Source organism: Drosophila innubila (genome assembly GCF_004354385.1).
Source record: "Drosophila innubila isolate TH190305 chromosome 2L unlocalized genomic scaffold, UK_Dinn_1.0 4_B_2L, whole genome shotgun sequence".
Classification (NCBI taxonomy): domain Eukaryota; kingdom Metazoa; phylum Arthropoda; class Insecta; order Diptera; family Drosophilidae; genus Drosophila; species Drosophila innubila.
The window spans coordinates 3,124,227-3,149,569 of NW_022995372.1; the positions used below are offsets into that span (position 1 = coordinate 3,124,227).

The 25,343-nt window shown below is 36.6% G+C and overlaps 5 protein-coding genes across 5 annotated transcripts in view; 2 read left to right on the plus strand and 3 right to left on the minus strand.

Annotated features, from left to right (window-relative positions):
* The window catches only part of LOC117780132 (zinc finger protein ush), a 29,486-nt gene extending 24,256 nt beyond the window's left edge, over positions 1–5,230 (plus strand). The window contains exons 6-8 of the mRNA XM_034616545.1: positions 878–2,312; positions 3,500–3,639; positions 3,699–5,230. Coding sequence (XP_034472436.1) covers positions 878–2,312; positions 3,500–3,639; positions 3,699–4,083 — 1,960 coding nt within the window. The 3' untranslated portion in view covers positions 4,084–5,230. The remainder of the gene's footprint in view (positions 1–877; positions 2,313–3,499; positions 3,640–3,698) is intronic.
* Positions 5,231–6,282: 1,052 nt separating this feature from the next.
* LOC117781129 (SUMO-conjugating enzyme UBC9-B) lies at positions 6,283–7,661 on the minus strand. The gene is made up of 2 exons (XM_034617859.1): positions 7,504–7,661; positions 6,283–7,426 (listed from the first exon to the last, which is right to left on the minus strand). Exon 2 carries the CDS (start codon positions 7,277–7,279, stop codon positions 6,800–6,802), a length of 480 nt encoding a protein of 159 aa, XP_034473750.1. The 5' UTR covers positions 7,280–7,426; positions 7,504–7,661; the 3' UTR covers positions 6,283–6,799.
* A 476-nt stretch (positions 7,662–8,137) lies between these two features.
* LOC117780653 (minor histocompatibility antigen H13) lies at positions 8,138–10,333 on the minus strand. The gene is made up of 4 exons (XM_034617272.1): positions 9,926–10,333; positions 9,597–9,846; positions 8,676–9,276; positions 8,138–8,604 (listed from the first exon to the last, which is right to left on the minus strand). The coding sequence occupies exons 1-4, from the start codon at positions 10,151–10,153 to the stop codon at positions 8,493–8,495; spliced, it is 1,191 nt and encodes a 396-aa protein (XP_034473163.1). The 5' UTR covers positions 10,154–10,333; the 3' UTR covers positions 8,138–8,492.
* Positions 10,334–11,037: 704 nt separating this feature from the next.
* LOC117781968 (neuronal acetylcholine receptor subunit alpha-5) lies at positions 11,038–13,612 on the plus strand. Its single transcript, XM_034618865.1, has 4 exons — positions 11,038–11,341; positions 11,399–11,598; positions 11,914–12,541; positions 13,099–13,612. The coding sequence occupies exons 1-4, from the start codon at positions 11,233–11,235 to the stop codon at positions 13,497–13,499; spliced, it is 1,338 nt and encodes a 445-aa protein (XP_034474756.1). The 5' UTR covers positions 11,038–11,232; the 3' UTR covers positions 13,500–13,612.
* A 910-nt stretch (positions 13,613–14,522) lies between these two features.
* On the minus strand, positions 14,523–23,870 carry LOC117781966 (DNA-binding protein D-ETS-6). Its single transcript, XM_034618863.1, has 4 exons — positions 23,466–23,870; positions 22,030–22,812; positions 16,773–17,013; positions 14,523–15,554 (listed from the first exon to the last, which is right to left on the minus strand). Exons 2-4 carry the CDS (start codon positions 22,787–22,789, stop codon positions 14,960–14,962), a joined length of 1,596 nt encoding a protein of 531 aa, XP_034474754.1. The 5' UTR covers positions 22,790–22,812; positions 23,466–23,870; the 3' UTR covers positions 14,523–14,959.
* Between the last annotated feature and the right edge of the window lie 1,473 nt (positions 23,871–25,343).

Sequence of the window (25,343 nt, forward strand, 5' to 3'; positions counted from 1 at the left end):
AGAAAGTAAAGTATCTGTAAGTTTTAAAAGTATTTTGAGTATAATAAAACATTAAAAACAAGGATTAATAGTTTGAATGTATAATTTAATATCGCATAGGAACTTATAATAAATAAATAAATAAATACAAAAAATATCTGTTGGTTTCAAAAGTACTAATGAGCTAGAAAAACAGTGGGCAAGAAAAGTAAAAAAAAATATTGTTATAAAAGTATCTTTAAAACACACACAATAGTCGGATTGAGAATACAAAATATTTGTAGAAAGTAAAGTAGCTGTAAGTTGCCAAATTAACTCTAAAGTAGAAAAGTAACTGTAAGTCTAAAAAATCTGTAAAAATAGAAGAAAAATAAAAAAGTATCGTAAATATAGAGGAAATATTAGTAGAAAGAAAATTAGTTGTAAGGTGCAAAAGTAACTTTAAAGTAGAAAAGTAACTGTAAGACTCGAAAATCTGTAAAAATAGAAAAGTAGCTCATATATTATATTATTAGAAAGAGTTGTAGCTGTAAGTTGCAAAAGTAACTCTAAAGTAGAAAAGTATCTGCAAGTCTAAAAAATCTATACAAATATAAGAAAAATAGAAAAGTATCTTAAATAAAGCGGAAATATTAGTGGAAAGAAAATTAGTTGTAAGGTGCAAAACTATCTGTATCTGTAAGTCTAAAAAATCTGTAAAAATAGAAGAAAAATAGAAAAGTATCTTGAATATAGAGGAAAGAAAAACAGTTGTAAGGTGCAAAAGTAACTTAAAAGTAAAAAAGTAACTGTAAGAAACGAGAAACTGTAAATATGGAATAGTATCTGATAGATAGTATTTCGTTATTTTTTTATTAAATGATTTTCCACAATAAATCTATGTCAATTTTTTTTTCAGTGAGTCTACACCTCTGGATCTGTCGCTGCGACGTTCGCCCATTGCGGCGTTGCTGCAACGTCAGCGTCTCGTGCGCTCTGCCGCCGCGCTGCTCGAGGCGGAGGAGGCGCTGCTGAGTGCAGCAGCAGCAGCTGGCAAGGAGAATGTGGAGAGTGGAGGCGGCAGCGTGACGCCGGAGCAGATTGTGTGTGCCCCCTCGCTGCCGAGCAGTCCCTCCATGAGTCCCTCGCCCAAGCGACGAGCGGTGAGTCCACGAAGTTCGGGTGCGGGCAGCGCTGCTTCCATGTCGCCTCCTGCTTTGGGGGTGGGCGTGCCACATCTGCTGGAGAATCTGCCGCCGTTGCGTGCCATGTTGCCCACAGACTTTACGCTATCCGAATCCTTGCTGGCCAAAACGAATCCCGAGCTGGCTTTGAAACTGGCAGCGGCTGCGGCTGCTGGCGAATTGGCCAGCAAATTGGGATTCCCCGGCGGCGCAGCTGCCGGTGGAGGAGCTGCCACAGCAGTGGGAGCAACAAATGCTGGCAGTAATGCACCACAAATCTATGTGAAACAAGGCGTGTCCAAGTGCAAGGAATGCAACATTGTCTTCTGCAAATACGAGAATTACTTGGCACACAAGCAACATTATTGCTCAGCTCGCAATCAGGACACGGCTGAAGGTGGTGAATCGAAGAACTCAAAGACGCCGCCAAGTGGCGCAGGAGGAGCAGCAGCTGGAGGAGCAGGCGTCTCCGCCTCCTCTGCGGTGGAGACAACTCCTGTGGCCTATCAGCAATTGATTTGTGCCGCCTGTGGCATCAAGTACACCTCGCTGGATAATCTGCGTGCACATCAGAATTATTACTGTCCCAAGGGTACAGCCGCTGATCCCGGCCAGCTGACGCAGCCCAAGGAGAAGTGCGTCAAGTGCAAGACACTGCATGAACTTGCTCAGCCATGTCCGCCACCTCCAGCAGCGCCGCCTCAATTGCCGCCAGTCGGAGGCACTTCCTCCTCATCCTCCTCCTCCTCCTCGTCGAATAGCGTCAACAAGTGTCCCGTTTGTGGCGTCGTTAGTCCCACTGCGGCTTTGGCTCGCAAGCACATGGAGATGCACGGCACGGTGAAGGCATTCCGCTGCAGCATCTGCCAGTACAAGGGCAACACATTGCGTGGCATGCGCACTCACATTCGCACCCATTTCGATAAGAAGACCAGCGATGTGAACGAGGAGCACTACATGACCTGCATCTTTGAGGAGGATCCATCTTCTGCTGCTGCTGCTCCAACAGCTGCTTTAACACAGGCCATCGGTTTGGGACTGGATGTGCCCACTGTAGCCACTGTGGCAACACCTCAATTGGAGCAACTGGAGCAACAACAGGCGCAGCATCCGCCACAGATCTTCAACTGTGACTACTGCAACTATGCATCCACCTACAAGGGCAATGTGGTAAGTTCAACACACTGAATACAAAATTATTCAATATTAATCATATATTAAGAGCTTAAACGAAAGAACAGACGGTATCTGTGAAAAATTTCAGCCTTCTAGCTCTTCACGTTTTTGCTCTGTGCCCAGCAATTAGACAGGACAAAGAGTCTCAAAATCAAATGTTAATTGTTGTTTTATACTTATCACAATATGAGAAGTTGATTAAAAGCAAAATCTTGAGATTTCAAGTTTTTAATTTTCAAAATTTCATCCAGAGGAAAATATTTTTTTCACAAATTCAATAAAATTTGAATGCAGAATGAATTTAAAGTCCAAACCATTATCAAAATAACATTTTACTTGAAAATCGGTTTAGTTTTGCCAAAGTTATGAGTGTTTAATGTTGGTCAGACTTTAGATCTAGCAACTTTACAAGTGCAAATTTTTCTTAATTTTGAAATGATTTTTAAAAAAAACATCAAAGGTCTCAGAATCAAATTTAAAGTGTTGTTTTACACTAATTACGGTATAAGGAGTATATTAAAAGTAAAAACTTGAGATTTTGAATTTTCGAAATTTCAAAGCGGGGACCCTTACCATCAAAATCGAGTCTTGGTCGAAGATAATTAAATTTTCTAAATGAATTAAATTTGAATACCGAATGAATTTAGAGTACAAACCATGGTCAAAATGACATTCCGCTTGAAAATCGGTTCAGATTTGATCAAGTTATGACAGTTTGAAGTTGGTCAGTCTGCGGACTTAACCACTTTACAAGTCAAAATTTTTGTTCAATTTGGCATGATTTTTTACAAAAAAATGAAAGGTCTCAGAATCAAGTTTAAAGTGTTGTTTCATACTAATTACGATATAAGAAGTTGATTTAAAGTGAAAACTTGAGATTTAAAATTTTGAATTTTCGAAATTTCAAAGGGGGGACCCTTACCATCGAAATGGAGTCTTGGTCGAAAATAATTAAGTTCTGTAAATGATTTAAATTTGAATGCAGACTGAATTTAGAGCCCAAAACATGATCAAAATGACATTCCGCTTGAAAATCGGTTGGGTTTTAACAAAGTTATGACAGTTCAAAGATGCTCAAGCCTCTGACCTAGCAACTTTGCCATAACTGTGCCGGTACAAGAGTTTCGGTTTTCGGTTCTTCAAAGTCAAGCTTATATTAAATTTTCTCTTACTAATTACAGCTGCGCCACATGAAATTGTTGCATCCACATGTGGCAATCAGTTCGCCTTCCATATCGCCGGAGTCCCGAGAGCAGGATAATAATGTACATTCTCTATCCGAAGTATCGCTGGTTAACGGTGATCGTGACACGCCAGCTAGGTAAGTTTTAATTAAAATTAAGTCACTTGGCAGTGAATTCATCAATGAATATGTTACAGCTTCCAGATCAAATCGGAGCCTTTGGATCTACAACCTGTGGTAACACTGAGTCTGGTGCATGAGAACAACAATTCACCGATAGGAACACCACACAGTCACATCAAGGCCGAACCCATGGACATTGATGTGTCGCCTCCAACGCTGCCGCCGCCAATGGCCAATTCTCCATTGGGTCCAAGTGCCGCCGAGGCCATGAAAAAGTATTGTTCCACCTGCGACATATCCTTCAACTATGTGAAAACTTATTTGGCCCACAAGCAGTTCTACTGCAAGAGCAAATTGCATCGACCCGAGGCGAATGATAGCCCCAGTCCCAATGCCGTGCCCAACGAACTGTTGCTGCTCCAGAAGAACAAGGAGAATCTACAGGAGGCGGCCATTTGAGAGAGCCAGCTGATGTGGGAGGCGCAGCGCAAGCAGCTGGAATGGTACTACAAATGTTTCTAAGTTAAAAGCAACCAACTCCCGAATTGAATCCACGTCAACCGTCACAGTATCGAAAGTATTCCCCCGAGAATCTCGCTGCCCTTCCAAACATGCCGCCAATAGATACAGTTAAAAAGATACAGATACAGATACAAATATAATTACAAATACAGTTGCAGATACACTGATAACAAATGTTTGGTTCTCGATGCATTTGTTAGAGGAAAGTTCTTAGTTTTCTTATTCAATTAAAAAAACATTTTAAAAATTTGATTTAGTTTAAAAAATGAATATTTATCTATAAATACAATCAATATTTTCAGTTAGATATTGTAACAAGTTCGCAATTTTATTTTTAAATAATTTGTAAGGCTTAAACAATTTAGGAGAAGTGAACATTAATTGAATAACAAAAGAATTTTGTTCTAAAAATTTAAAAAAAAAAAAAGGGAAATTAAAACCATAACCAAATTTTTGGAAGTTTGCAGCCTTAGAATGAAGGCTAAGAAATGCTAAGAAATACGAGAACACATCTTGATTTTAAAATGGTTTTTTATTTTGTATTATTCCTCTGAAAGTTATCTTATTTAACATAAAAATGTGTAAGATCAATATTCCTGCTTTTAGAAACCGGTCATTATTATCAGTGTACAGATATATATACAGAAACCTAATCGTATATATATATATAGTAGAAATCATGACATATAATGCATGCCAAAGCTTACCACTTAGACAAAAATTAAATTGAGTGCAAGAAACTAAAAGTTTTCAATATACAAACATAAACATAAATATATATTAATATATATCTAGATATATTAGTGTCTAGGAGAGAAGCTATACGCTCTCTCTGACTCCGACCGACTCCACCTGGGTGTGTTGGTAACGGTAAATAATCCTATAGATTCAATATACGACTAATAACTATTATACTAATGTAACGCGTCTAAGCGTACGCATAATTTAACATAAAACTGTGTAATTTAAATATATATAAATACCTAACATTTAAACATATACATATATGTATATATGCATGTGTACATGTATACGTACTTATTAAGAGTGTGCGACAATAAAACTAATTAATTTATTCAAAATATTTAATAAACTTTACTTTATATTTTTCATTCTTTTGACTTTTCGCGATTTTCTCATAGCTCAAATTTCGCAGGATAAGCGGACATTTTTTTTAAACTCATATACACAATAGGTTTATCAATGGAAGACTTTTAGAAATGAAAAAAAAAAATTTACATTTTTCCAAAAAAAATTGCAAAAAAAATTGGTTTATAAACTTAAAGTACGCCGGATGTCTTTGCTATCATGATGTCCTTCGGCGCAAAGTTAATTCTAGTAATTCCACAGCCAATATTTAAAAAAAAAAGGACAAAAGTCCTGCCAGCAACCAAGCTATAAGGGATTTTTCTCAAAGAAAGATTTTCTTTTATCTCGTCCTTAACCTACAATATCCTTGCAGGTTCTGGGTGAGCTATCAAGGATTTTGAGAACTTCACCCATTTTCTTCAGTCTTTTGACTGAAAATTTACAAGTGTTTGATCCTTAGATGACCCCATTAACCTTGAATGTCAATCTATAGTGTTGCTTTCAGCGATCCCAATGCACCGAGTCCGTTAAAAATCTGTAATGATTTGACCAAGTAAGAGCTTATTTTCTAAAAAGGATACCCGTTTTGTATCGAAAACCCTTCAATATCCTTTCGATACTCGACAGGACATACTATTTTGAGATCTAAGAAAAAAGAACTACACCAAAATTTGGCTGTTTCAGTACATATCCTTGCAAATCCAGTCTCAAACGATGCGTCTCAGTCAGGGCTTTCAACTGACCAAAGGACATACGAATAGTCCTGTAAACAACCGAGTTATTAAGGAATTTATGATTTTGCCCAATTTCACAGCGACTTTGTAATGCAATTTTTTGTTGCATACTTTTAGGATTGAACTGAAATAAGCCTTCGATTTTTCGTTAAAAGCAGGACCCCCTCTCGCTGCATCAACAACAAACTAACTTGCCATCATCAATCATAGTGGTTTTTTTTTTGTATACTATAGATATTCAACAAAAACCCCAAACGCCACGTAAGCAGAAAATGACGTCAGCAAATATGAAGATTCTCTGGCGTTTTAAAAATTTTTTCGAGTACATATACATTTATTGAAATTATAGTATGCCAATCTTACAGTGCTCGAAATGGAAACAAAGGCGAAATCTATATAGTTTATAATTATAAGGTATGTTATTTATATGTATGTAATATATATATATAATTTATAATTGGTGATCCGGATACTCATTGTTTTACATTTGATTTTTGTGTTGTTTTTTTTTTTAAATCATTTTAAGTAAACTTAAGAATTATTCAAATTTTTTGTAATTAGAAGAAGAAGCATTCACGAAAACACTTCGATCCTAAAAATGTTGTGGATGATCACTTTTATCGTCTGCGCCATATGTTGTTTATGTTTGTTGTTATTCTGTCTATGTGTGTGTGTGTGTGTGTGTGTGTGTGAAGAGAGAAGCGCTTTTTGTGTTAGAGCTGCAAGAACTTCGATAAGTCCTTGATAATATCGATGTTTTGTATAAGGGGCGAAAAACATCGCAAGTTTTTGCAGCTCTAATTTCTGTTGCTGTTGTTGTTGTTGGTTCTTTATTCGGTGGCTGCCATGGCGCGTGCCTGAGCACGAACACGCTTCTCATACTCCAAGCGATTCTGACAATAGATAGTGTATGCCTCTGCCTGTGCTGGATCCTTAATATTGGGCTCGTTTAGCAAATCCTGAATGCCCAACAGAATCTGTTTGATTGTAATGGCCGGACGCCAGTCCTTCTCCTCATCCAGCAGCGACAGACAGACGGTGCCCGATGGATAAACATTGGGATGAAATAGCGGCGGTTCAAATTTGCATTTTGGCGGCGACGTTGGATAATCATCCTTGAAGATCATACGCAGCTTGTACAAGCCACCCTCCCATGGTGTTGACTTTTTGCCGGGAATTGCACACTCCCAGATCATCAAGTTCAATGTGCCATCGGGGTTTTTGGCCGGACGTGCAACGAAACCAAATGGATGATCTTTACGCCAAGCCTTACGCTCTTCACCCAAACGTGTTATTGCTATGCCGGACATCTTGTTGTCTTGTTGTTGTTCTGTTTCTGTTTCTGCCTCTACTTCTCCGCTTTCGTTTTGCGTTTCGCTTTTTGCTATCTTCGAGTTTCCTTGTCTCTTTCTCTCGCTGCTGCTTCTTCTTACCTACGCTGTACACGCTGCTTGCGTCTGTTCGGAAAAAAATGTTGGCAGCCATTAAACACTTAAATACAAACAATTCAACATGTTTTATGCACTATACATACCACGCTGCAATAGTTGCGCAATTTCACAACGAAATGCAAATTGAATTGTAGAGTTTTTACAATACTTGCAAATTTTTTACACAATTTAAGCGCAATTTGACGGCTTCTGCCGTATTAGAAATTGTAAAGCACCCCTGTCTTTACACAGGGTCGATTGTCGATAAGAATCTGCTTAGAAAACCAAAACATAGGTGGCGTATTTATGGTTCTCAAGCAGACAAAAGGTGGCGCTGCAGCAAACTGAATCGTTCGTCAACTGTTGTACACCTCAGCTATTTAGGGGGACACAATTCTGAAAAGTTAAGAATTTGTCTAAAATAGGTATACAATTTTTAAGCTAATATTTTTGCCATTGTACACAAAATAATACATGCTGCAAGATCGGAAATTTGGCATGGTGGCAGCCTTTAAACAGGGTGGCATCCTTTGGACCATGTGGCAGCCCTTTGTATCTTAAGATGTCGCGCTAAACTCGTTCTCGTTCGATTTAAAAATCAAATAATAGCAAAAAATTTAATTAACCTACGTTTAGACAGGGAACATTTTAAAAGTTAAAAGGTGGATAGGCTTTTTGACATTTTAATGTAAGACGAGTCTATTGATTAAAAATAATATTTGTTTATTAATTTTTTTTGGAATATTTCAATTTATTATTGTTCTTATATGTACTTTAGTTTGTTTGTATAATTTGTTTGTTTCTGTGTTTTTGATTCTTGTACAAAATTATGAAAATTATGTTTTCTATAAAGTTAAACTTAATTCGAAATCAATAAGGTGGTTGTGCCTTGTGAAGGAACATTCCTAAGTAAAATTGAAAATCGTCTTTTATAGATTGGTAGCTGGAAGTTGCAGTAAGCATAAGGAAGCTAATTGATGAAGGTGGTCCAACCACGAAATAAAACAAAGTCTGTGCTATTCTTGTTACTTGGCCAATAGAATAGAATAGAAGACATGTACGCGGGGATGAGGGGAAGTTGGAATTTCCAGAATTACTTTGCTTTTTTCGATTCTTTTTTCTTGCTGTTGCTACTGCTGTTGCCGCTGTCATCTTTTTCCTTCTTTTCCTTCTTTTCAGGTTTTTCCTCGGGATGATCTTCATAGCTGTTTGGGGAAAATAAACAAACATATTTGTAATAGGTATTTCAAAGATAAAAAACAGTGATAAGACTTACGCAAAGAGCACCTTGAGCTCGCCACGGATGAGGGCCACCAGGAGGGGGGTTCCCATGCAAGCGGGGACAAGATAGAGCAGAGCCGGCTGTGCATGCTTGAAGACATGCATAACAAAGATCGTGGCCATCAGACCCATGAAATAAGCAGCTAGTGTCGAATAAAAGTAAATTCTCGTCTTGCGCTTTTTGCTATCATCGAAGCGGAGCAGGAGGGCAATAAAGATGCCAGGAATAACAATATCGCCCAGTCCCAACATGGCAAAGTTCGAGGCGTTCAAGCCATTATCGAGAATATCCTGGGGAAAAACCAGCTTAATGGGCGCCTCGAAGCTCTTGGCCACTGTGACCATGACATTGGTGCCAAACACCCAGAAGATGTCGTAGAAGAACAGGCCGCTCAGCAGAATCACTCCAGTGACAAAGTTATTCAAATGCAGCATCTCGACTCCGTTGATGGCAAATGCCAGACCAAACATATTGTTGGCTATCCAATGTTTCTTCAGCAGATACCAGACGCCAATCGCCGATGAAATCACCAGGCAGACAATGTCGTGCGTCGAGAACTTGTAGTTGATAATGTCTTCCTTGTGCTTACCTTCACCTAAAAAACAAAAAGTTGATTTTTGATTAAATATTGATATTAATATATATCGATATATATTTTTGAATAATATATTTTTAGCGATAATGAAATCTACATTTTTTTTTAAATTCCTACTTATTGAAACAAAAAAAGATCGATGCTTATAAATTACATTAAAAAAATGTAATTTATAAGCAACTTTATGCATTTCTTTAAAAAACTATGCCAACATTTTTCTTGTATGACCCCTGCTTTCTATCGAGCTTTTCTGACTAAAACCTACTTTCTTTGCTATTCAAATATATAAATATTTTGAAAAAATAAGGGAATACCCATACCTTTTGTGAAGTGTATGTGGAATGGCACCTTTGGCACTGCAGCGGGCATCAGGGAATTGATGACGGGACTCAGCAGATGGGCAAGGGCAATCACGCCCAGAATAAAGAAGTAACCGGTGAGCAACAAGTTGATGTGGACCTTCTGGAATATCTTGAAGAACATGTAAAGGCCGAAAAGTGCCACAGATGCAATTAGCGGGAAATACATGGCATCCTTCTTAGTCATTGTGTCCGCTTTCTCGCCAGTCGACTGTGAAATGTATATGAAGAGAGAGAGAGTGACAAATAACAAATAAGAAGAAAAGCGGCTTATTCAACGGTCAACGCACCTTCTTCAGTTTGTGCAGTTTGACGGAACGTATGGAGCCAAAGATAATGGGCAACATTGCCATTACAACGAGGCTTCCATACGCGACTGCAATGCCTTCCGGCGTCGAAATCTTCTTTTCGTTTGTAATTGTCTCATTTTTAGCATCTGCTGCATTCGCATTGCCGTTCACACTTTGCAGGATGCCTTTGATTGCCTCCTTTACGCTGCCAATGACTTCCTCCGCCATGTCTACTGATTCTCTTCGTTTATTTATTTAACTTCTTAACTTGCCGTTCACGATTTCTAAATGAAAATCGTTTGGCTCGCGGTTTGGGGGTAACAAAACTGACACGCAGCACACAGCAGCAGCAACAACAACGTACACACACGTCAACGCTAGAGATGACCGATAAATATATACTAAATTATCGGCTGTTAACAGTTTCTGTTATCAATTAGGCTGACAGCAGCTGATGCACACGTCAACGGAACGGTGGAAAAGTGTTAACAGTTTGTGTTATCAATTCCACAAGCATGTTAAACTCAAAATGGCAATGTTAGAGCCAAAATTGAAATTGATTGAGATTTCTGTCTTTTTAAATTGAATTGCTTACGCCCTAAATAAGTTCATTATTTTGTGCTCACTTCAACAATATTCATCTTGATTTCCACAAAAGATCTTATCGGTTTCTGTTATTTAATTTATAAATTGTTATCATAGGCATGCTAAGCTACATAGCACTGTTAAACAAAATATACACTATACAAATTAAAATTAAATCGGTTAAATCAAAAATACTCAAAATATTAAATTGTTTACGCTTCTCATTTATTAATTTCTTTGTGCTTACGTTATAGCGATAATACATATTAATTTATCGGCTGTTAACAGTTGCTGCTATTAATATCTCTTATCGTTATCTTAGAGATTTTCAACTCAAAATGGCACTGTTAAAGTGGAATTCGAATATTTCCGTTATTTTTAAAATTTGCACTTGATAAAACTAAATTGTTTACGCTTGTAATTAGTCAGTTGCTTTTATTTGCAACTGCGTTTTCATGTTATTTAGAATAACATCTTGTTGTGCTGTTACTTAAGTGAACATTTGGCTTATCTCTTATCCATTCGACGTCAGCTACGCCGCTTTGTTGACTTATCAGAGCTGCAGCCATGTGCGAAACTCATTCTGATTTTCCAGCACAGCCGCAATTCACGCTCAGTCGAAATCTGGAGACCATTGAGCGTACATTTAATTAGAATAAGTGTTCCGAAAAAAATATACACTAAAATAAAAACACTACTACACTGTGAACTTGAAGAAAACAATGTCGAGCAAGATAAAAACGTTGATTTCCGGTCGTGGGCTGACGTTGTTGTTTTTTCAAATTGGATTATTGATGGTGGGAATGCTCATTTCCGTGCCAGGCGCCAGTTGTAAGTGCAAATGTATGATTTATTGCCTATCTTTTACCATAATTCATCTTTGATTAGCTTTAACCGATGACAATGTTGAAGCCTCCAACATAAGCACCATCGAACGCCTTCAGATGAATTTATTTATTAATTACGATGAGAACACTCAACCTACTGTCGGAGGACAGCCGACGAATATATCTCTTGGTCTTAATGTCAATTATATAGACATCGATGAGCTCAACGGCAAAATCACACTACATTGTTGGTTAAACGCTGTAAGTCGAGATATTATATGATCAGGTAATTTCAACAAATAACATTTATAACACCGAAATTTTAAAATATAAATTAAGAGCATGAGGAATTTTAAAATAATGAAAATTACTAGACTCGATTTAGCTCAAAACCTACAAATGTATTAGTATTAGTATTAGTATTATATTAAAATTTCTAATTTTCCCAATTTATATATAAAAATTTCGGTATTCATAATGTTATTTGTCGAAATTACTTGAGGGAGTATTTTTCAGTCGGGTTCTTACGACTGTAACCTTTCCTAGTAGACTTTATTAAATTGAACTCTCTTTCAGCGCTGGAAAGATGAACAGCATTCGTGGAATGCCCGGGAATATGACAACATAACCAAGGTGCATTTATCCGGTCACAAGTTGTGGAAACCGCAGATAACGCTCTTCAATTCAGCCGTCGAGGAGGGAAACTTTCTGGTGAGCACGCAATTGATACTGTCCAGCGATGGCACCGTTCTCTGGGTGACTCCGGCCGTCTATACGGCGTACTGTTCTCTCAATATGCGCAATTGGCCGTATGATGTGCAAACGTGTAAACTGAAGATTGGCACCTGGTCCCTGAACAATATTGAGGCCGTCTACAATAAGGAAAGTCACGAGCTCAACTACGAGAATCTCGTGCAGTCCACGGAATGGGAAATTGTCAGCGGATCAAATAAATTTGTGCACCAGGACTTTTACAATTATATTGAGTTTACATTTACGGTTAAACGACGCTCCTCAATGTACACTGCTGTCATCTATACACCTGCCACTTGCATTGTTCTTCTTGCACTGTCCACATTCTGGCTGCCACCACAAATGGGAGAGAAGATTCTCCTGAACGGCATCCTTATCGTCCTGATCTCCGCTTTCCTCATGTACTTTGCGCAGCTGTTGCCGGTGCTGGCCGAGAATACGCCACTAATTGGTGAGATTAACTAGATTATTCCATTTTCAAAAAAGGGTTATGAGCTTAAAAAATCAAACTGAATAATTGAGCTGTTGAACCTTTAACATCATAATTTTGGATTGAGACAGGATGAACTTAGACATAAAACATTATTTTTATAAAAAGAAATAAATTTCACACCAAATTTTTATCAGAATTTAAAATATTTTGAAATAATAACGGAACTTTAAACGTAATTTAAAAAGCATGGAACTCTGCTAAAATTAGCAAAACGCATAAAAGGAACCAATAATACCGATAAATGTATTTTAATATTTCGTAATTTAAAAATAACGCAATATTTTTTATCTTTTCCATTTAAAAAAAATCATAGAATTAGTATTGTTTTTCATTTTTTTTTTATATAAGCACATTTGCTATATGTGCATTCAGTTATTATTAAATAAAAATATAATAATTTTTTTATTTTAGGTGTAATTTTTTTTTAAAATTGAAACGAATCTAATATTTATATATATATATATTTTCATATGTTAAAAATTATTATGTTAATTTTTTTTAATTATATTTTCCAGTGGTTTTCTATAGCGCCAGTCTGCTCCTGCTGAGTTTATCCATGATCATTGAGGTCGTGGTGCTTTATCTGGCCACAGCTCAGCACAAGCGTCGTCTGCCCGACTTCCTGAAGCGACTATTGAACGGCAAACTGGGAACCTGGCTGCATCTCTCCTATTTCAGCAACGAGAGTGAATCGCGTTCGGCAGGAAATGGCAATGGAATCGTCAAGGAGCTGGACGAGCATATCTACGATAATGCAGATGAGCCCATCAATCCGCTGGACATCAATTCAAGTGAAATGCCCTCGGCACGTGCCCTCCAGTACGATTGGGTGCTCCTGGCCACCGCTGTGGATCGGATTTGCTTTATTGCCTTTGGCTTGGTCTACGTGGTGCTGTGCATCGTCTACGCCGTCTAAAATTGAAGGTGTCCACATCCTGCTAATCTCGGTTAGGTGACGGCTTTGTATTTCTATTACTCAATTTTTATTCCTTGTTTTTATGCCCAAATTAGAATTATAAATATGTGTACTTCTATATAAAAAAACGATTATTTTATTTTAATTCCAAATACTTTTAAGAGAATAGCAAAAACAAAAAAATCTTTGAAATGGTCCCCAGTGGTCCTGCATTCAAACTAAGAGCATCAATGAAAAATTAGGAGAAAAAAATGTTTGAACGAAATTAATAAATTTTGAATGCAGAATGAATTTAGAGGCAAAACATTGAATAAAATGACATTTCGCTTCAATCGGTTCAGTTTTGACAAAGTTATGAGTGTTTGAAACTTTGGATCTATAAACTTTACAAGTCAAAATTTTTGTTCAATTTAGCATGATTTTTTTCAAGAAAATTAAAGGTCTCAAATTCCAATTTAAAGTGTTGTTTTATACTAATTACAATATTGGGAGTGGATTATAGGTGAAAATTTGAGATTTAAAATTTTGAATTTTCGAAAATTCAAAGGGGGTACCCTTACCATCAACATGGAACCATGGCTAGGATAGTCGAAAAATAATAAAAAGCATAAAATGAACGAAATTTGACTAAAGAATTAATAGAGGCCAAACCATGATCAAAATGAGATTCTAATTTAAAATCGGTTAGGTCTTGACAAAGATATGACAGTTCGAAGTTGCTCAAGTCTCTGACCTAATAACTTTACAAGTCAAAATATTTCTTAATTTTGACATGATTTTTTACAAAAAAAACGTTTCAGAATCAAATTTAAAGTGTTATTTTTTGCTAATTAAGATATAAAAAGTTGATAAAAATTGAAAAAATTAGATTTAAAATTTTGAATTTTCAAAATTCCAAAAAAGGGACCCTTAGCAATAGCATCAGATACTTTTCCTTACCATTTATCGTGAATTTCACGCCCAAATATCTGCGTACACCCCAGTGTGGAAAGTAATAACAAAAGCACAGACAAAGCCGGGTTATAAATATTATAATATTGAGAGCTCTATTTATGTACATAATTGTAGACATAGACATAAAAATAAAAGTAAGTGTGGGCTTACAAGCGATAAAGATAACAGACGATGTAACAAATTAGCCCGAAAAGTGACCCTTGAAGTGGTGTAAAGAGGGGGAGTCCACCCGCTTCTTCTTATATTGCTCATGCGATCCTCCATTGCTCCATTTTATCACATACGAAAATTACGCAATTAAACAAAAGCTAGAATTAAGTGAAATGACCTTTTTTCCCAGTGAAAGGAAGAGAGAGAGAGAGAGAGAAGGGAGGAAAGGGAGCTAGAGAGAGATGGCTGCACAGCGGGAATCCCATGCGCAAGTCCAGTTATTTAGCCTCCCTCTCCCTCCCCCCACTGGCGTCTCTTGTCCCGTTGAGCAACCCCAACAAATTGGGGTTGACATTTCAATTAAATGCATTGCTGGGTGGAGTATGCTGCTCATAGGTCACCGTCGAGGAGGACGCGGAAGCGGAGGCCAAAGCCGAAGCTGATGCTGATGATGAGGATGTTCCGGCTGCTGGCTCACTGGCACTGCTGGAACCGGAGGCCACTGTTGCTGTATACGGACCGGATCCGGATCCGGAACCGGCAAACACATTGCCAGGCGATGGCTGCGACGAGGCCGTCGAGGGAGAGGGGAATCCCAAACTGGAGCAGGTCGATGCCGGCGACGTCAGCTCCGCTGTGTGATGCGTGTGTGGATGCAACAGCTGGCCATGTGGATGAAGATGCGAGTGCGAAGGATGCGAATGCGAATGTGAATGGGAATGCGAATGATGTGCAGCCAGATTCAATTGATGCTGCAGATGCTGTGGTGGCATCACATGTGATCCGCCAGCCTGCTGATGATGATGATGCTTATAGGAACTAATCATGCTGCTCGCCGGATCACAGCCCTGAGCCTGTGCCTGGCAAGCGGCCATCAGGCCGTGAAAATCAAATTTGTACGCATAACGCTTGCCATGCACCTTGGTCATTATATTCTTGTCATAATAGTATCTGCAAAAATACAAAAAAAAAATTAATTAATTTACATTTTATTTAATTTATTATTAATTATTAATTTTATTTTTTATTTAAATGTATATTTTTGAGTCGCCTGCTTATAGCCTGAGAATAAATAAATAATAGTTTATACATCTTTTCCCATTTATATTAAAAATTAGTTAAGTAGTTCTATTAACAATATTTAAAGTTCACATTGCTTTTTTTTTCAAAATTATTATATTTATTTTGATTTTTTTTAGCTGCCTTTAGTAAAAAAAAATTAATTTTATCCATATATAAATATATATATAAATATATACATAAAAATTTAAAAATGGTAAAAACTTATTAAAATGTACACAACATTTTAAGCAGAAAGAGTGTATAATTTGTTGTGATGCCATTAAGCGAATTTGGTAGCTAAATTATGATTTTGCGGTAAAGCGAATTCTGCTGCTAAATAAAATATCGCTAACCGTGATTTAGGTGTATATACAGTGGCGGCCAGCTTATTTGACCCATGAATGAATTTATCTTTTAATGGGAAACTGATATAATTATTATTTAATTGCAGATTTATTCATTACTATGTGATATAGTCATCCGATTTTGACAAAATTTGGTCAGTGTGTAACATATGATAATAAAGACTCATTCAGTGAGTTTGGTTGAGATAACTCAAAAAACAAAAAAGTTTTTCATACTAAAGGTAAATTTGAGCCCGATTGTTCCAATGGCGGCTATGTGATATAGTCTTCCGATTTTGACAAAATTTGGTCAGTGTGTAACATATGATAATAAAGACATATTTTGTGAGTTTGGTTAAGATAACTCAAAAAACAAAAAAGTTTTTCATACTAAAGGTAAATTTGAACCCGATTGTTCCTTTGGCAGCTATATGATTGAGAAACCCGATTGTGACCAAATTTTATATTAATTATTGTTTAAATTTAAGCTAAATATGAAAATATATTTTTTATAAAAATGTTATATTGAATATTGTTTGAATTTAAGCTAAATATTCAAATAAATTTTGTATACAAATGATAACTATCTGCATTAAACAATAAAAACCATAGATAGTAAAAAATGTAGTGAGTTCAATAAATTTGTGAGCCACTGTACTTCTTATTGAAGTGAAGAGGCTATGAATGAGTTGGCAACTAGTTTTGACTTGGATGAGTCAGTCAATCTGTGGTCAGTATCTCACACACTTGGACTCCAACTCACCTGAGAGCTCTGCTCAGTTTATCATAGTTCATGTTTGGCTTCGCCTTGCGTTCGCCCCAACGTTTTGCCACCTCGTCCGGGTCGATGAGCCGGAACTCGCCCGATTGGCCCTCCCAGCTAATACAGTTGGCATTGGACGAATCAGCGAGCAGCTCCAACAGAAATTGCCAGAGTTGTATCTGCCCGCCGGAGCCCTGAGCGACCAATCGGTGAGAGGCGGCATTTAGCAGCTGATATGGATCTGAAATAGAGAGCAAACAAACAGATACAGTATACAGTTAAGAGAGAGAGAGAGAGAGAGAACGCGCGCAGTCATAAACGAGATTTTCTGGTCAATGGCTGCGTCTGGCGAGAGAGAGTGAGAAGAAGACGAAGAAGAGAGTAGAAACGCGACATGCAAACCAAATAAAAGCTTTTAATCCACCAGCACAAGAGCGAACATAAATCCTCAACTGGGTACTTCTATGGGGGGGAAACCTCTTGCTGCTGATGTAGTACCATCATCTGAGGATTTGGGTTGTTCCCGCCATAAAAACGTGATGCATAAACCCATGAACAGGAATTACAACAAGGCTGAGCTAGGGAAAATCCACTTCAAGTTTTGTGCCGTCGCTAAAATATCATAAGGTGACTCATGACTCGGATCAAAAAGAGCAGCGCAAGATCAAAGAGAAAAGCAAAAGTATGAAATTTGCTACCTCTATATCTAATGTGAATTTATATTGAAAAGAATTATGCTTTCGGCAACTTCTCTAACCAATCCGGAAATTCCAATTCATATACAGTTTCAAACCAATATAACTGCACATTTTGTGGGTAATTTTATTAATTTATTTCACTTGCTTCTTGGAATAAGTTAAAAAAAGAAATATATAATAAATATAAAAAAAATGCAATGTGTTAGGCTATTTTTATTAAAAATAAAAATATGTGCATATTTTTCTTGGAATAACTGTATTCTTGATCAGCATCCACATTCTGTCTGTCTGCTGATTTCAGAGAGTATGTGCTTTCCTGAAGATACAATTTTTATTTAAATCAAAAGTACATAATGTTGAGATCGAATGAAAATGTTTTTAAAAGCTATAACTTATTAAATTCAAAAATTTCAAAATCATGTTCAAATTTTAGAAGGTACACTCTTCTCATTTGCTGAAAAATATTTTTATTTTAACCATATTAGAGCCGGTTTTCAATGTCACCTTAAATTTTATCAAAGCGACATTTTCAAATTTGACAATAATTTCCATACTTCGAAATATCTCAGACATTTTTATCAAACCACTTAGCTATACATTAAAAAACAGTTGCTTAATAATTTTTTTGGCAGCTATAAGTTACAAAAAAATTAAGATCATTTTAATTTTCGGAACCAATGTAATGTACATTGCAACAAAACAAAAAACACAATTTTAAAGACATAGTCATCTTTGGCAGTGACCACATTTTTATAATTTTTTACATTCTTAAAAATTTATAATATACATTAAATATATTTGAGAAAGTTATAACCCAATTCAACTAAAAAGTCAGCAGTTTTAAAAATTTCTTCACATTTTTATAAACATGTTTATTTATTTATTATTTGAAATTGCGTATTGTAATAAATTTGTTGAGGCAACTTCAATTTGGAAAAACTCACATAATTAATAAAGAAAAAATAATGTTTAAAATATGGTACACAGATCAGAGGAAGAGTATTTCGTAGTCGAACTGACTCGACTCTCACTTCTTACTTGTCATACCATTGAAGATCATGGAGCTGTGCGTGGCTGCACTGGGGCCATGATGGTGGTGCTGATGATGATAGTGGTGCACGGCGGCCGTGTGGTGATGTGGATGTGGATGCGGATGCGGATGATGTGTTGCCGACGGCGTCGGTTGCATCCGCAGACCGAAGCGTCTGTTAAAGTCCTCCGAAAGGCGCCACATGACGCCCACATCAACGCTGACACTCATGTTGTTTTTGGGATGCCAAAAGAATGCACTTTACATACACAATAATAATTTTCAACTCTATAATATATGGTTTCTATATGGGAAAAGTCTTTTGAAAATCAAGATTTCTTAATTTTCTGATATATTTTTTCTTGTCAATTCTCAGAGGAATTTTATTGATGATTTCAATTATTTAACTTTATTAAAAGTAGTTTCTCTCGATTAATAACAGTTTTTTTTCACTTTATTTTCTTTCGAATTTATACTTAATTTTTTCACTTTTCTCAAAAGATTGTCGAGGTTATTTGTTAATACATATTTAAATATAAACTGGAATTAACTCTTTACACTGATATTAAAATTTTTACTTAAAAACGCACTGTTTTTATTAATATTATAAGTTTTTCGATAATAATCTTTTGTCTAGAAGACTCGTGAAAACCATAAGTTTTTAAATATGGAGAAACAACTTAGTTTTAATTCTTGTATTTAAGGTTCTTTCTTGTATAATTATCTCAAAGTTGACTTAATCAAAAAAAAAAAATTGGCTTAGGATTATTTTTTTTGATTTGAACAGTTGATGCTGTCGATTAACATATTTAATATTTATCGGGTATATACTATACAATAATATAATTTGTTTTCTTTCTGTTTTTAAATTCACTTTTTTAATGAGTTTTCCTTATCAATTCGTCGTGTTTATTTCAGGAATAAGCCAATTATAAGTAAAAGTTTTTCTCGAGAAAATAATTCTAACTGCCAAAAGTTAAAAGGCATGTTTCTAACGAAATTTTGTAGATTTTTTTTAAAAGTTGTTGGTTTAATTTCAGAATAATCGACTCAATAGAAGGGAGAGAAACGACCTCTTTACACAGAATTTCTCTTATCAATTTGTTGAGTTTATTTGCTGGAGAAGCGAATTTAAAATGCGAACTGTTTCGGGCTAACTCCATTTGGCAACTGATGCCAGAATTGGCAACAATCTTATCAACAGCCGATGGAAACCGAGACGAAGTTCACCTGCGCAGCTGGTGGTAAATGTTACAGATGCTTCGGCATCTCTCGGTGTAAGGAAACAAAAGTCAGAGGCCACGTGCAGCCACTCAACCCTCGGAGAGCACGACCTCGTCAAGGGAGCAGGAGAGTGGGAGTGGAAATGGGAGTGAGAGTGGGTGGCATTTTGGCCGCCGCAGAGAATCAACGATAATCTGCGCCACGCCGACAACGTGTAATCCTCTTTGGCATAAAAAACAAATCAATTAAATTGACTTCAGCCCAGACGCAGTTGCTCCAGCTTTGACATCAGCCCAAGTCCCGAAAATCCACATGCCGACGGAACAGGAAGGATGCGACGAATTGAATATTTTCCTGTGATTTTCCGACCAACATCAACGCCAGCAAAAACTGACCGCCCGTCGTGCTGTTGTCACTGTGCCTGACTCTCTGTCTCTGTCTCTGTCTCTGTTCCCATTCCCTCTCTCTCTTTTCCGCTGCTCATTCTGCTCTGGCTTTAAGCACTGACTTTTCTGACTTTCTGACTTTGCGACTTTGCGACTTTTGGGCGCTGCGTTGTGGGATTATTTTGATTTTATTATTAGATGCCACATCCTGTGAGAAATTATCATATTTACATCGTTTATTATTAAGTTCATCACTCGAAAAGCGACGCGACGCGACGCGACGACCACGCTTTCTCCTCCCCCTCTTCACGATGTTAATAACTGTCAAATACTGCAGTCGAGTGTGCTCGACGATAAGAGAACCGATCACCGAAAATATGAAATGACCAAAGTTTTGATATTTTTTCTATTATCAAAATCCGCAAATATTTTCATTTATATTTATATATCTTAAAATGTTGCAATTTTATTTTTTTTTGGATACCTATTTTCAACATTTATACACAAATTTTAAAATAAAAATTATTTTTAATTTTTTTTTAAGTTGCAAAATAACTCTTTAATTTTATTTACTTGGTAACTCGTATTTGGTAGCTCTAGCTGTAGTCCATATTAAAAAATATATATTTATACTTAATGCACATTTTTTCTATATTTAACTAAATTTTAATAAAATTTAAACTACTCCAAAACTCAAAAATATTCTAATATTTCTGGTATTCTTAAAATTGTCAGCCGATATCAAAATTTAGCCATCGACAATATTAATATACCCTTGGTACATTTTAAATGCAGGGTCTAATAACTGTCGAGCATCCGAAAGTGTTGCATACTTTGTTGCGTTGTTGAATTTCAAGCGATTTACGTTTATGCGTGAAAGTTGTAAGCCACTTTCTTAGTTAAAAAGCCGGCGAGGACAGGTTAAGATACGAAAACCATAATTAAAAGGAGCTTCAACTTTAGTCGCCTCTTTCACTAGCCTCTTACGAAACTCCCCTTACATTTCCCCTGCTTATTCCACATTAATTTCACGCCTCTATCAATGCTGAGGGTGGGAAAAACAATCAATGGAGCACATAAGTAACAACGCTATCAGCGCCTCAACATCTTAATCAGTTGCCATTAAGTTGAATCGAATGCAGTGGAAAAAGGATTCAATTGATGCTTGACCACAAAGGATACGTTGTGTATTCAGGACCTTCCTTAAACGTGCTCCTGGGATCACAACGGACACTCAATTACAAGCAGTTCAATCTGGACAACATTAGATTTATGTTAGCACAGATTACACACGATTTACTAGTGACCAAAGCGAATACCGTATACATTTCTGAGCATTTGAAAAAGAAATAATACTAAGAATAAAATTTAAAGAAACCAAAATAAATTGAAGAAAAACAAAAAAAGAATAGCATTTAGATTGCATAATTGGGGAAAACGGACTTACTTAAATATACAAAAATAAAATAGAAAACTCTATATAAATTTTCATATTAGTAATTAATAATAATATTAGTAATTGTGCGAACTGATTCTAAATAAATTATACGTTTTATTATTCATCTTAACTTAGAAAAAGTTAAGTCATGAAAAATCGACAAGTCTAATTTGATTCTGTGTTAAAATTGGAAAATACAATTGAAATCCTTGCTCTAAAATTTCAAATTGTCATAACTTTGCAAAACATGAACCGATTTTCGATCGGAATATCAATTTTATCATTATTTAATCTCTAATTTGATTATGCATCAAAATTTTAAAATTTCATTTTTTTTCCTTACTGTACATTTTTTTCACAATTTTCCCTTATTTGTATTTTCATCACTGGTTTAAATAAATTGTTTTTAATTCGCCTATTTTTCTTGTGTTAGTCTTAGTATTTTTTGTGATAATTCAGATAGGAAATAAAATTTACATACTTGGCTCATTCTCGTTGAGCATGGGACTCGTCTCGCGTCCTGTGGCCCTGTAGAGACTGTGGGCAAAGTGCTTGGCCAGGAGAATGCCACCACGTCGTGATCCTGCACAGACCCAGAAGTCGGCTCTACTCAGTTGGCACAGCTCGTTGCCGTTTTTGGGAAAGCGGGTTATATCCGGCTCCGGATCGATCTTCACCTTGCGAGTTAGCCATTTCACCCAGCTGGCAATGTCCTCAGTAGTCCAGGCATGCGGATCCACGGGCAGCACGGGCGTGGCAGGAGCACTCTCGGTATCCGTATCCGTATTTGCATCCGCATCCGCATCCGAGACGCGGGTTGGAGAAGGCGGGGACACATGGATAGCCAAGTCGGTTGGTTGCGACTTGACGAGAATCGGTAATCTGGAGGAGCTGCTGCTGCTGGAGGAGGAAGAGGTGGAGGAGGAGGAGCTCGCATCCCAGTCGGAACTTGTGGATGAGGAGTGATCATTATCGCTGGTGGAGCTGCTGCTGCTTCTTCGATGTTGATCACGTTGTCTCCTTCGTGTTGTCGTCTTCTTCTTCTTCTTCTCTGCATCCAACGTTGCCTCTGTTGCTCCTGTTGTTGCTCCTGCTGTCGTCTTGGCGAATGCACCGACTGTGTTGGGTCGGTCGCCATCTTGGTGCATGGCATTAAGGCTCGACACTTGCACAGCTCTCGTGCCGCACAAGAAACTGTCTATTTGGGTTTCACTTTGGTTACGTCTACGTAGAATGGCCATGGGATTATGGGACTACCCGAACACTACACAAACACACAAATGTTTTTTCAATATTTAGTAAATTAATTAATACAAAAAATAATTAATTAATACAACAAATTTTAAGTATTGCCTATTTGTGTTTTAGACTGTATTCAATTTGTAAAATTTCAGCCTGAATTCATAAAAGGCATTTATTAAATCAGGATCAAATTAAGTGCAAGTCTTTCAATTAAGAAACAACTTTTTAAGAAATTAAAATTCGTCCTACAAATTAGGAATAGGAACTTGAAAATGCTCAGAACAAATTTAATAATTTCGGCATAAATTCATGATACAATTTTCTAATAATATTCTTATATTCTATGAATAATTATTTAAATTTTTATTGAATACTTGTAATATTTGTTAGTTTGACAAAACAAATCTATAAACTTTTACAAATATTTTTTAAATTTAGTGCAAGTCCCTTATTTAAATTGTAGGAAAAATATTTGAACTTTTTTGAACGGTTTTATTGTAATACTTTTTTACTGTTGACACTTTGTCATGCACTTTAATAAATATTTTTAAATTAACATGTTATATTCATAAAGTTCTTTAATTTATGAAATACATTTTCTTAATATTTCAGTTCGACTTTTTTTAAGGCGATTTTATTTTAAGATTTGTATTCAGTGCAAACACTTCGACCCACATTTTAATCAACTGCAGGCTTCCACTTTGATTACACTTTTAATTGACGTCATTGTCATTTCATGTTAAGCACACCCAAGGGTACCGGGTCCCGGGTTTTTAAAACGGACTTAGGATAAACAAGTGATTGCCCGACGTTGGGTGTCCGGTGATTCACCCGGATTCACGTTGGACTCGAGACACGCGCGCTTTTACCTACACGTTTTAGGTAATTACACTAGTTCGGTCAACAAATCAAAGTCGATGTACCGACAAACAACGATAATTTGTGAAAACCTTTGGAAAATGATTGAATTTAATAACCGTTAATCGCGAACGATCGCAAATCGATCTATATATGTACGTATGTGTGTAACTATAAAGCCATCCGACAAGCATCCGCACAGGTTCGCGTCTGGCAAGTTAATGATCAGCTAAAATGTACGACGATAAAGTCATGACGAAATCAATGCGCTAAAAGCTCTCTCAATCAGTTTCTCTCTCTCTCTCACGAATGTTCGCTCGTTGCTGCCCACCCGATGCCCAATCGATAGTTGTCGAAGCTTCGCCGCTTGTTGGCGAGTGCAATTTACCAGGGGATCGCAAAAAGAGTAAGAAGCTTTTTCATTTATCTATGCTGCGCTCTCTCGTTTACAATGCGCTCGCAAGCATGACGTCGGCAACTCTTGGCACTCATTGAATGACGACGCGTCGTGAGTCATCGCTGACAAACAAATACAAATAAAGAAATTCGCAAGACGCGTGGAGAGCTTGTCATGGAGTTCCCCAGGCACAGGTTTCTGAACTGCGCACAGTGGGGTGAACATTTGAACAAGCTTATATATACAGAGGTGTTCTACGGTACAAATCTCTAAAAGCGGCAAAGCAATTCAAAATCAGTTGTAGGTGAACCTAAAAAACCAAATGGCTAAATAATTGTTGAGAGATTTGACAAAATGTAATATTTATTTAATTGAATTTAATTATTTTTTAAATAGAACAAAAATGCATAAAATACATTTTTAATAATTCGGTTAATTATACAAAGTATTCCTAAACCTAAACTGGAAGTAAGCCGTTTTTTTTATTGAATTTTGAATATATGTTCCAAAAAACTAAATCTGACATTTAAGGAACACCGACACTTCGAACGGTTGGTTTCAAAAGCAATTCTCATCAAAATCTCTAGAAATTTGTGGAACACACCTGAATAGATTTTAAAACATGTAAATTTTAAAGTCTCGAATTAGTATACATTTTCTAATTTATTCAGTCAACAATACTTGGAGCAACTTCTTCAAAATATTTATATCGATACGGGCAGGTTTAAAAATGCAGTGTATTTACTTAAAAAAAAAAAAAATTTTTTAAGTCATAAAAATCATTTTAACTCTATAATAATAATAATCTATGAATAATTTTAACTATAAACATATCATAAAATATACAGACCTTTGAAGTTATTTAATAATGCAAACTTATTTAGGTATTTTTCCCACTGTGCTGCGGAGAGTGGAAGGGAAAAGGGGGCATAAGGTCGTTTGAGTGTTGTACAAATTCATTCATTAAATTCCGTTCACTTGCTCTCTTGCTGTCTGTCTCTCTCTCACGCTTTCTCTCTCTCTCTCTCTCTTTTGACGCGTCATCATTCCTGGAAAATCGGCATGAGTTGTTCGCTATGATTGGCCTCCTCTTCAGTCCAAACTGTGATACGTTTTTGGCCAATACATAACTTGTTGGCCGCCGTCGAAAAAGAAGTCGGCAGATCACAACAATCTATTTTAGTTGTTTTTTTTCTTTTCGTTTATCGTTTATTCATGGGAATCGCGCATTACGCGTCCAAAGTACGAAAGCTTTCGCATACAAATGGCAAACGTTCAAATAGACGATTGCTCTATTG

What these genes read in the sequence shown, in the direction of transcription:
- LOC117781129 (XM_034617859.1), bottom strand. Translation starts at nt 7,279, where the DNA reads ATGTCCGGCATAGCAATAACACGTTTGGGTGAAGAGCGTAAGGCTTGG.
- LOC117781968 (XM_034618865.1), top strand. Translation starts at nt 11,233, where the DNA reads ATGTCGAGCAAGATAAAAACGTTGATTTCCGGTCGTGGGCTGACGTTG. An exon ending in TACATTGTTGGTTAAACGCT is followed by an intron (nt 11,599 to 11,913) that starts GTAAGTCGAGAT and finishes ACTCTCTTTCAG; the next exon opens with CGCTGGAAAGATGAACAGCA. An exon ending in CGAGAATACGCCACTAATTG is followed by an intron (nt 12,542 to 13,098) that starts GTGAGATTAACT and finishes TATATTTTCCAG; the next exon opens with TGGTTTTCTATAGCGCCAGT.
- LOC117780653 (XM_034617272.1), bottom strand. Translation starts at nt 10,153, where the DNA reads ATGGCGGAGGAAGTCATTGGCAGCGTAAAGGAGGCAATCAAAGGCATC. An exon ending in CCACATACACTTCACAAAAG is followed by an intron (nt 9,277 to 9,596) that starts GTATGGGTATTC and finishes TTTGTTTTTTAG; the next exon opens with GTGAAGGTAAGCACAAGGAA. An exon ending in GAGCTCAAGGTGCTCTTTGC is followed by an intron (nt 8,605 to 8,675) that starts GTAAGTCTTATC and finishes TTCCCCAAACAG; the next exon opens with CTATGAAGATCATCCCGAGG.
- LOC117781966 (XM_034618863.1), bottom strand. Translation starts at nt 22,789, where the DNA reads ATGGCCATTCTACGTAGACGTAACCAAAGTGAAACCCAAATAGACAGT. An exon ending in GCTCAACGAGAATGAGCCAA is followed by an intron (nt 17,014 to 22,029) that starts GTATGTAAATTT and finishes TCTCTATTTCAG; the next exon opens with ATCCATATCAGCTGCTAAAT. An exon ending in AAACTGAGCAGAGCTCTCAG is followed by an intron (nt 15,555 to 16,772) that starts GTGAGTTGGAGT and finishes GTATTTTTGCAG; the next exon opens with ATACTATTATGACAAGAATA.